The 11722-nt window shown below is 45.6% G+C and overlaps 1 protein-coding gene across 1 annotated transcript in view; it reads right to left on the minus strand.

Annotated features, from left to right (window-relative positions):
• The window catches only part of LOC103768969 (muscleblind-like protein 3), a gene marked incomplete at its 3' end in the record, with an annotated part of 48506 nt that extends 37376 nt beyond the window's left edge, over positions 1 to 11130 (minus strand). Inside the window, exon 1 of the mRNA XM_008936136.1 lies at positions 10942 to 11130. Within this exon, the coding sequence (XP_008934384.1) occupies positions 10942 to 11115 (174 nt within the window). The remainder of the gene's footprint in view (positions 1 to 10941) is intronic.
• Positions 11131 to 11722: the final 592 nt, after the last annotated feature.

The following is an 11722-nucleotide window of genomic DNA, read 5'->3' on the forward strand; positions in this document are numbered from 1 at the left end:
CCAGCCATGCCCCTGTGGATAATAAGGGCTTAGGGAAGCACCGTCTAATGATGGCTGTGCTCTCAGGCAAGCTGTCTACAGCTCTGCTGTGTCTGTGCTGCCCCATGTCATCTCCTCCACCCTGGCTAGATACTCTGAGCTTTCCCAACTGCCCTTCTGCTGTTTGAGATCTGTTTTTCCTCTCAAAAAGCACCCAGAGCTGCTCAAACCACCCTAGAGCTGTTCACTCAAAAAAAACCAAAAAAAAACAAAAAAAAAAACCCTTAAGGAGACAAACACAGTTGAAGCAGCAGTTTGGGCTAATGGCTTAAACCCTCATAAGAACCTGGTGCAAGTACTGCTGGGCAGAGATGTGGGCATCACTAATGCAACTCGGCCAATTCCAACACTCCTGTCTGTAGTGGTTGTCTCGGGGCTTTTTTTGATACCTGTGTAGAAGTGCTGTTGGTGAAGAATATGTTCAGAAGCACGATAAAACTCAGTGCACACGACTAACCAGTCATCCAACTGGGCGATGCCTTGTGATACCGTACCCGTTCTACAGGACTAGCTAAATTGCTCCTGGTTCCCATTCTCAGCACAGTTAAGTAAAGCAGAAATTGTCACCCCTTTTTAATGGTGCTCTGAGCACCTTTCCCAGCAAGGTATGGAGGCCAGCAACATCCCCACAGCAGGTATGCTGGGCAGAGCAGCCAGTCCTTCTCTCTACCGTGCAGCCAGACACACAAAGTAGCTTGTTTTAAACATCCACATTCCACTACTGCAAGAGAAAAAATCTCCCCGAGAGCACAGGCTGCCACCTTTCAAACAAGGTCAGACATCGACCTCCTCCCCCATCACCAATGACCTTATTAGCACTGATCATGGTTCTAATAATAACCTGCGTTGTGAGCAGGCCATCTGCCATAACATTTCACTATAAACTTGGGCAATTGCTTGGTCTGAGCACATACACACACACCAGGAAACCAAATGTCCCCTCTCAGGAATATGCATCTTCCCCACTGCTTTAAGCTGAAATGCTGCAGAAAGGCACCTCCAACTCCCAGCTTTCCAGCTTGGAGCTCTAGCATGCAAGAGGACAGCACAGAGCCATCCTCAGGTGCTGGCTTCAGACAGAGGAGGTAAAAATGCAGAGTTAGAGGATAAAAATCCATCACTCCAGCATTACAGCCTCCAAATCCTCTGATGGTGGGGACACAGAGTAACAATGTCACTGAAACCCAAAACCACAGCCGAACACTGACCAGGTGTTCAGAGATTCAGAAATAAAGTGCCAAGGTTCTCAAGAGCAGAGATCACCATTACTTTTGTGTCATGTACTTCCTACTGTGTGGACAGCAGGAAGATTTTACTATCCAAATATGTTAGCTATAACTAAGTTGAATTATTGTCATTACAGGAGAGGAGACTTTTGTAACAGACAGACAGAAGAACATGCCTGCAGAAGAACTAACCATGTTTGATAGCTATACGTTTATAAGGAGCCAGGGTTTGAAACGCTTACTCAGCTAGGACATCTGTCTAAAACACCTGGTCTTGTTACTACTGCAGCTCAGCTCCACTCAGCCTTCAAAGACATTTTCTTTGTACTGCTCCTGTGAGGTCAAAAAGAGCAATTAGGCACAGAGACTGACATTACAACACTTTAAAGCACACTGCATCATCACAAGGCTCTGTAACACGGTTTTCCAAGTCCTTGACCTTTCCTCTAATCAAAAGGCCATCATCAGACATGGCATGAGGCTACATGGGACAAGGAGGGGGCTCAGTACCTGGTTCTCCACAGTTTTATGAACAGTGATACAACATTGTTAATAAATCATAAGTAAAACTGTGCCTGTATAGGGCAACATTCACCCAAGTGTCAAATAAACACCTATTTATTCTAATACCAGCATAACAATATTTATAGGGACAGACTTTCTAAGAGCTCAGCTCCTCACTTGGAAATATAACCACTTATTTAAATGTTCTGTGGAGATGTCAGACGATGGGCTCTCCAGAATGCCTAGAACATCTTGGTTATATTTGTTTCAAAGATTCCAAACAGCTCAATTACATAAACGTATGTTACTGCACCCTCCTTCAGATGGCTGAACCAAGTGGCAGAAAGCTCCTGTCAGCAAACGGATTACATCAGACTGATGCCACACTGCTGAAGAAATCCTCCAACTCCACACGCTCATCCAGAGTCTCCCTGAAGGCACCTTCCACTGCCTTTCCTGCAGCTGGCTTTCCTGGGCTAATGCAGTCATGAGCAATGGAAGTAGACCGGCTGCTTCACAGACACAGCAGCAAGACAGGATACTATGGGCTAGAGTGGCTTCATGTTTACAAGAATCCCCCTTGCCCCATACCCTCCCCAGGGATAGGGACTTGTGGGTATGGGGCATCCATCTGAATCCTGGTGTTAGCTAATGCTGTAGATCAGGGCTGGAAGATATCAAGGCTGAACTTCCTTCCCCAGGTGGATCTGGCAGTGCCATGGCTTGCAACATGGCACCTGTTGAGGTGTCAGAGATACTGTACAAACACACCAACTCCTCCATGCTCCCCTGGCCAACTTCTGACTCAGAGCTACCCAAGGGAAACGCAAGCACTGCTGCAGCTTGCTAGCCAGGCTTCAGCGCCCACCCTCCCTCCTCCTGCTGCAGAGGAAACCCCTGGGGCTTGCAAAGCACCATCCTGCATTTGTGCTGGGTCACGGGCACAGAGCTTGTGCTTGCAGATCCAAGCAGACCTGGCAGAACTGCAAGATCCAGATGCATGTGCTGAGCATGTCCAAAATTCTCCTAAACCGCTAAGCCAAAGGTGGCAGAGGAAAGAACCACAGGCAGCTCTTCCCTTCTGGAGAATGGCCGAGAAGACCATTTCCCTCTCTCAAAACCTGAGTCAACAGCTCACTCCAGCACATGGAGCTCTTTGCTGCCCACAGGAATTCTACATGGCTTAAAAATCAGATTTAAATATTTCACAGAACTGGAACCTCAGTCTGGAGGGCTTTGCTCTTATAAAAGGAAAGGGAGCCTCAGGAGCAGGAGGTGGCATGCCACAGCCCGTGCAATATTGCAATATGCCCATAAAAGGTTTCAAAATGTATCTGCTTAGGCACACACAGCAGCTCAGAAGGGTTTAGAGTCACATCCTGAAAGAATTTCTCTCCTGCTTTTTTAGGCAAGTGTGAACAGCAGTCAGCACTTTACCATCATCTTCCCAACCAGAAAACCAAGGTTACTCTTGGCTGATATTAATTATGTAAATGCTGCTGGCTTTATCTTTTGAGGATGGTGGTTTGCTCATGCCACAGGGAGAAGACTGGAGCAATGTGAGCTGCAGACAGGAGCAGAGACTCTGCATTGCCAGAGCTGGCTGATGAGGAGAGGAGACATGAGGCTGTCAGGAAAAGCCTGCTCCTGAATTTGCTTGGCCTGTCTTCCTGAAGAGGCTGGCCTCCAAAGTGCAGTCTTCAGGACAAATTCGTGGCCGCAGCTCTGCTTTCCAACATGTTCAAGGAAAAGTGTACACAAGTCTGAGGCCCAAGGAAAAGCTGTAACATTCATTAGCTGCAGGAAGAAAGAAAAGGCGAGTGGGCCTGTGCTTGCCCCTTGCACCAGAGGTGCCTCCCAATGTGCCAGCCTGTGCCCATACCTCCACCAGCCTCTTGACCCTGACCCAAGGATGCTGTGCATAAGACTGGCACCTCCCAACACTCAGTAACACCAAAGGCATCTGATTTGATACACGCAAGCCTTCAGGAGGTACGGGGGGTCAGGAGGCCGGGGGCACAGATGGTGCTCTCCATGTTCAGAAACAAAAGACCTTTAGAGGACATTTTGACAAACACAGGGCCAAACCTGGTGTCACCCTGTGACCATGCACTGCCACTCTTATTACACTCTGCTTATGGGTATCCACAGGAGGGCAGAATGGCTTTACCATGCAGCACAAGATGGGTGCCAAAGGCCCACCAGGATTACTCCCCACCAGTGCTTTGATACTCATCAGGCCAAAGCCACTCCAAGGGCAAAACTGCTTTGGAGACTCTCACTCCCAGGCCTGGCTTCAACAGTGCCATGCAACAGTCAGAGGAAGAATCACGTTGGTTTGTACCATCAAAGGAGTCAGATATAGGACAACGCAAGAGATCTGCTAAAAGTGGGAGAGGCAGGAAAAGACATACTCCTCTCCACAGGAAAACACATCAGACAGGGACAAGAGTCTTCAGAAGTTACTTTCAACTGTTACCAGTATTAGTTAAGGAATGTGTTCACACTGATCAACCATGCTACAGCTTTGGATGGAGAAAGCAACACAGATGCTGAGATCTACCAAGCACCCACTGCAAAGCAAACACCCAAGTCACCTAACATCCACCCTCCACACAAGAGTCAGAGGTCTGTTAACTAGGCCTGTCTGACACTTGCAGGAGGAAGTTGTCCAAGCCTACTCCAAGTACATAACTACAGCTACTACCATGAGTGTCACACTGATAGCTTTGGAGAGCATCTCCTTTCAGACAACTCCCTGCAAGCTCCCTTACTGACATCTACCTCTCTACCGATGGCAGCAACCTCTGTACTGACTGATAGGCAGTTAACAGTGTGGTCCCTCCAGCTCCTATCTCCAGGAGCTCCCAAGAAGCCCTCTATGCTAGGATGGGTCTCATTTCTCATGGTTTCTATCAGAGCTACAGAGTAGCCCCAGGACTTCCTGTGATCTTCCAGCAATGAGCTGAGAAGGGAGCATCCCTCCAGGGTAGTATCAGAACTGGACTTTGTACCAGGAAAACTATGGATATCCGGCCTTCCTTGCCACCTGGACAACACCAGGTTTTACAAAGCATGCATTCTTGGAAGTGTAAAGGCCAAGATAAAGTTCCTTGCTGTGACCGCTCTGCTGCAGCAAGACCCAGTAGAGATAAGGACAGGGCCAACCTCTTCTCTCTCCATAGCATGCCTAAAAAAAATCACCTGCTTTTTTTAATGCACAGACAAGGGATTCCTGCCAAGAACTTACATCTTTTTAAATAGCTGGCAACAAATAAAACTTTCCTGGCCCATGTCGTCTACTGCTGTCCCTGCAGCAGAATCACCAGATAACCTGTTTCCAGTTATATGCTTTCATCACCCAGCACCTCCACACTGAGCCAGGACAAGAGGACTTCAGCTCACATGCTAGACTTTGTATTGAACATCTAAGATGCTCTGTCCTTCTGCTAAGTCTGCTGCAGAGGCACTAACCTGCAACAGAGAAACAAGGGGACAGCTCAGGGCAGCAACCTTTTAAACCATGACAGCAAGATTCACCAGTGCTCATCTGTCTCAGTTCAGCTGTCAAAAAGTCACAAATGAAATGAAACTGCTGGGATCCTGGAGACAAATGAAATGAGACTGCTGGGATACGGTAGAAACCCCTGGATAACGCTGAATAAATGAAACATGTTCTGCACAGACCTCTGTCCTACAGAAGGATCCACTAGACAGATCAAAGCAACAAGGCCTATCTTCCTCTGGAAGGTTGAACATGCCTAGGGAGGTCACACACCATTGAAGGAACCAGCCTGACCCCAACAGAGAGCATCTGCAGTCCAGACACCAGGACAGGCCTGGGAGATGCTCAGCCCCAGCAATGCCAGATGAGCTTTTCCATCAGTTGTCTCCATCCCACAGCTGTGCCAAAAAGCTTCTGGAGACATTGCAGAGCATAGAGAGCACGCCTGCCTATTAAATCACGCTGTGTAAACACGGCGCTTGTTGTAACCCATAGACAAGGAGGGATCAGGTCTAAGTGTCTGGGTGTTTGTATTTTTTTTTTTATGAGCTCTTTTTTCTCCTTGAATTACCACTCTACTTTAAGAGAAATACAACAGCAACCGTTCTTACAAATAAAATTGAGTCTAAATACATTTCCCTCCCCTTTCAGATGTTTGATTCAGTAGTTACAAAAAGCACTTAGGTGCCATAAGACACATGAGCATTCAGACAAGACAGAAAGCTGCTGCAAATCTACTTCTCATTACTAAATGCTGTTGCCACACTGGTAACTGCCTTAAAAAGTGAAAGTTTCTCAGAAAGGTGACTTAGCTCAACACTGTTCATCTGGTTTATTTGCATCTCCGTTAAAATTGAGCACACAGTCAGAGTGTCTCCAAAAAACATCTCTATGGCTTTGTTTGCTTTCTTCTTCCTCTGTAGAAGTGTAGCCATATGCTAAGTTTAGTGGGTGTTTTTAGTGGTTTCCTAGTTTGGAGTTTATTTAGATTTAAAAATGTACATTTGATTGCTAACCAGCAACAGCCAGAAATAATTCTAGTGAAGTCAACATAGAACAGGTATAAATTACCATGAAAACCATAAGGAACAGCCTCAGGTACACCAGTTTCAAGATCATATGGTATGTTTATTGCTCAAGCACAGTAAACTTTTTAGATTGCTGTGGGACTTGGCATACTATTATCACATAACACTTCTCTTAGAAAACAGACAATTTAGATGTATCTGTACTTTTAACTCCCAACTTTATGCCTGCTCACAGACAACTTCTTTTTTTTTAAATTATTTTTAACATAGAACTGCTTTGAGACACTCAATCGCTTAATGCTTTTAAAACCAGACCTCACGAAGTGAGAATTCATACCCTGATATTTTAGCACTATTTTCTGTCTTTCAAAATGGTCTTCAAAACTTTGATTTGCATGTCTACATTCCTAAAGCAAATTTAAAAAAAAAAAAAACGAAACAAAAAAAACAACCACAAAACATCACAACTCACAAAGCTGGCCTTGTAATTTTTTTTTTAAACTCTGAGTCCACAGTGCACATACCCAAACTGCAAGTAGCATATATCAAAGCATCTGTGAACACCCAGCACATATTTTTATGTACCATGTCATTATCTCCTAATGTGCCATCTCTCAGCTTACTGCTCCATTAGTCCTAGTGACCAAAGAAGATGCTTTTTTCCTTCCTGACATCTTTAGAAACTGAAGAGCACAACTAACAACTTGCTGGCTAGGGAATTCAGAATCACACAGGCTCATCCAGTGCTTGCTTGATCCAGCCTGAATAGGAAGGTTAATGACTTGATGAGCACTTGCAGACCGCCCACCACAGCGCCACACAAGCTTTTGTATGAATTGCCAGGCGCCAGCAAAGCGTGTCCTGACCCCTGCAAAAAACACCAGCTATGCAAGGGATGGTGCACACCAAGCCCGGGAAAGAAGCTGATGAATGAACCCAAAGGCCCTCTGGGTTTACAGTGATGACAGTAACTTCTCTGCTTTGCTCAGAATGTCTCAGAGCTGTCAGGGGACCTGCTTAGAAGGTACCACAGAGCATCGGCCGCTACCCAGCAGCCCTTGTGGTCATTTCTGGAATGGGGGTGACACAGTGGTAGCTGGTTCTTGTGCCTTTGGACTGCCCTTCCACCAAGCAGTGCAGCTTGCCCTTCCATTCACACAAATTAATTCAGAAAACACTGTTCTTCCAGAATAACAAGGAGGAAGAGTGAGTAGAGAGTGAGAGTTCTCTTGGCATCCAATTCAAATCTTGTGAATAGCTTCTTGCAAGGAACTATTTTTAAGTTTCATATCAATCTGCTTGAGAAAGTTTCCTTCTGCTGCCTACAAATGTGCAAACTCCCCCTTTGAAGATTCACAGCTCAGGACAGCAAGATCCAGCCCTGCACTTCCAGTCTACTCAGGACCCAGTACTTACTGATCAAAGCATTGCACAACCACACGATGCTCCTGCAGAGCATGCCCTGCTGAGCCCCACCCATGCATCAATGGAGCCCCCCCCATTACCTTCAGGAGTCCTGTGTGTTCTTCACAATTTTATAGGTAGCACACGTTCACCCTTGACAACTCACACTGAGGCAGTCTGACTGCTTCTGGAAGCACTGGAACAGGCTGCCCCGAGAGGTTGTGGAGTCTCCTTCACTGGAGTCATTCAAAACCCGCCTGGACGCCTTCCTGTGTGATGTACTCTAGGTGACCCTGCTCTGGCAGGGGGGTTGGACTAGATGATCTTTCGAGGTCCCTTCCAACCCCTATGATTCTATGATTACTGCTCTCACCACTGAAACACAGGCAGAACTGTTAGAGGAGACTGAGGTAAAAAGCGAGATGCAGTAACAGTATAGATGTTGTGCATGACCCGACCCGAGAGGTGAAACCATTGTATCCTGGGTTATCAGAAGATCCTGTGTGAAGGCATTGCTCAAGCTTAAGAGTTCTGTGAGAGAACAAAAAAAAAAAAACCAACCAAGAAACAGCACTACACAATGGATGCAGATAAGCAACCTCTGAACAAAGCCCTGGGCAAGAGCAAGACAACAAGGAAAAATTATTAGCTGCAAGCATCCTATATCCTGTCTCTAATAAAGCAACACAGATGTTCTGCTAATGCAGGGCATGAAAAAAAAAATGAAAAGAGCCCTAAGCAGCTACCAACCCCTCCATAGGAGGGCGGGTCAGTGTTCAACAGCTGTCAGAGGGAGATGGTGGCTGAGTGCATGAAAAGCCTCTTCTTAACCAGACTGGGAACGCAACATCTCCCTCGTCACCAGTGAGGGAGGCCACCGCTATGACCACAAGGCCCTCAATGCCATTGCAAACAGGGCCTTGCAAGCCCAGCTCTGGCCCAAGAACAGAAAGCCCATTGTTCAAGAGTTTAGTCACCGGGGTGGTTATCTCCACTGGGAAACGCCTGGTGTATGCACACACAGGCTGGGCACTGCACCTCTCCGTGGCACAGAACTGGGGCTTTGCCCAGGCAAGAGCTACCAGATCCACGGGTCTAGAGGAACCAAGTGCTCCAAGACCACTTCTCATCGGAGAAGTGGGGTGCCCAAACAGCCCCATCATCAGCCCTTGGCCAAATGCTCTGCACAGTCTGACTTATTATGGTGTACTTCCCAAAGGCAGAGCCATCAGCCCTCCATGAGGCTTTCCTAAGCCTAAATATGGAAAATCTGTTCCCCAGAAAATTCAGGCCACTTAACTAGCACATACTGGGCATCTGCTACTGCGTCAAAAGGCAACTGCAATAAGAACATTATTTAACAACCAGTTACATGGGAACACATGCTGAGTTCTACATCATACCCTACTGCTTTTGCAATTTTTCTTTCCCCCTTCTCAACATGGTGTCCCCTGTGCCATTCCCCACTGCTCAAGTGGGAGAAGTCTTTGCTCATGCCAGTGGGTGGAATTTGAACCCCATCTGCCCACAGGCTTTGTCCTGCACATATCATAGCCCCAGCTGTGTAGAAAGGTCCAGCACCAAGAGCCTGGGCATGCTGCAGGCATGGCACCACAAACAGCACATATGGGGAAGCATCACCCACTGGGTGACACTGGACTACAGTGCAGCTCAGAGCTGAGCCAAGCTAGGTGGCTGCAGCGGGGACACTTCCCCAGGATGCTGCAAACATAAGGTAAGCTCTGTAAGGTGCATGGTACTAACCTACACAGCATGTCAGTACTCCAGTTCACAAATGAGTATGATAAAATTTAAACATATGAATCTCTTAATTCAACGTATCTGCACTGCCACTGGACTCACGAGTTTCAAGGGCACAAAGAACATTACTTTCTTTTCCTTCTGATAAAAATTTTTTGCCTCTTGCTGTCAGCAAACCAGCAATGTAAATGAACATTTGAAAGTCACTGTATAACTAAGAGTCATTGCATATAATCAGATTAAAAAGTGCAAAACCAAATGCAAGTAGAAAGCTTGAGCTTCTCGGTGAAAGGAAATAGAAATGAAAACATGAAGCAGTCACAAAAAGTACTGAAGTGGGTAAACCCATGTTAGACCAAATCCAGCTCCAGTCTGAACCTGTGCACACAATTCCGCCAGTTCTGTTACTCATTATGTTCATAAAAGTAAATTCAAATCTTTTCAAGCAACAGTTGAAGTTCAAGGGGAAACTTCTAAGCTTATAAAATTTACCAGATTCCCTCTAGAAATTCAAACAGTTTAATTACTCTAATCAAAGCATTAAACACTATGTCAAAAGTTCCCAAAAGTAACCCATTTTCCGTATTGTCTCAGGGTTTTTACCATCCCATTTAAAACACCTTTGAGGATTCACACTTTGGAGAAGAAGAAAAAAAAGTGGACGTTCTCTTCCTGAGAACCACAGTGAAGCAACCCAAGCCAGAGACACCCACCTCTCCTCCCTGTGAAGCCCCCATCCCAGCTGAGACATCAGCTTTTTGGTAAATTTTGAAAGGTACTTGCGGCTCCCAACAGTGATAAGCAATGAAGAGCCATTTACTGCTGGCAAAATCGACTCTGAAAAAGACAAGCACTAGCAAAACATCTCAGCCGTAACCCAGGCCTAGCAGAACCATCATGTTTGCATGTCCCTTGCAGAAGGCATTTTCCCAACACCCATTTTTATGGGAGTGCTGCTATCCTAATATTTTGGCTGTTCCTCAACTACAGGACAGCATTAGAGTGCATCTGCAACTGTCTCCAGGAAATACAAACAAAGCTGATTCATTATCTTAAAATGCTGCTTTCATTTCTGCTCATTAAAAGCACATTTCAGATCCCTGCACTGAATGTGCATCTGATGTGCTCTGGACACAGATTAAAGTACTGGGTTTCAGTTCTCTACTTTTCTCATTTCAGTTTCATTTGCTGCCCACAATGTGCATTCTCCATTTCGAAGACAGCTGTATCAGACCTGAGCTATCACTGCAAAACGCTCTGGGACAAAATCCTCTCTCTCCCTGCGATGCCTGGCACTCCAGGTAAGTGCACCTGATGACTCAGCCTGTATTTCAGGAGCTACAGCCCACACCAGCAGCATCCTCCCTGCAGAAACAGAGCAATAAACAGTTGTTCTGCACATCCCGCACCCCGAGCCATTCGGAAGAGAAAGAAAAGCAAAGTGAGCTTAGGTAATGCACGCGTTAGTCCTCACCTTTAGGGAGTCAAAGCAGGCAATAACTCGACCATTTTCCACATGGCAACTCCGTGACGGATGGGCGAACTTGCACTCTGCATCAGAGCGAGAACAAGTACCTCTCTGAAACTCTCGACACACTTCTAACGTCAGCCATTTTGTATCACGAACCAGGGAAACGTTTACAGCCATATTAAAAAACAAAAATTAAAACGCAAGCAGTCGTACCCTTCTTCAGGGCAATGTTTACTGCTGATTTATTGTTTCTTTTTTTTTTTTTAAAAAAAGGGTAAAAAAGTGAATTCAAGTTAAATGTGAAGTAAATAACTTGTTGCTTTGGTAGAACTCCTATTCATCAGCACTTAGGTTTTCATTTAAGTCAAATCGTGTTTGTTTAAACAAGAATTAAACATAAAGCCAATCATAAAATAGAAATCTTATCAGAACAACTGAAAATCAAATTAGAGGCCAGCTCCTAAAAGTGCAATTGTAGAAGTTAAAATGTAAGTGTTGTATTTTGTGCCACTGCCGACGTTACTTGCAAATAACTGGCAGACTTTCAAAAGAATTCTGTGCTCTCCAGTTAATGGTTTCAATTATTCTTGCAAAAAGCATATGCTGCTGGCAGCACTTCAGTTTGTGGAATGGTCTCGGTCCTTGGGGAGAAAACTTCGGGGTTTTTTTCCTTCTATTTCTTGCTTCTAAAAATTACGGTTCGTGAGCATCAAAACGAGCAAAAGGACGCCTGATTCTTTTTTTCCTTTTTTTTTTTTTAAGTATCTCCTACATACTCGAGAGA

The sequence above is a fragment of the Merops nubicus genome, unplaced genomic scaffold, assembly GCF_000691845.1.
Source record: "Merops nubicus isolate BGI_N331 unplaced genomic scaffold, ASM69184v1 scaffold12262, whole genome shotgun sequence".
Lineage (NCBI taxonomy): Eukaryota > Metazoa > Chordata > Aves > Coraciiformes > Meropidae > Merops > Merops nubicus.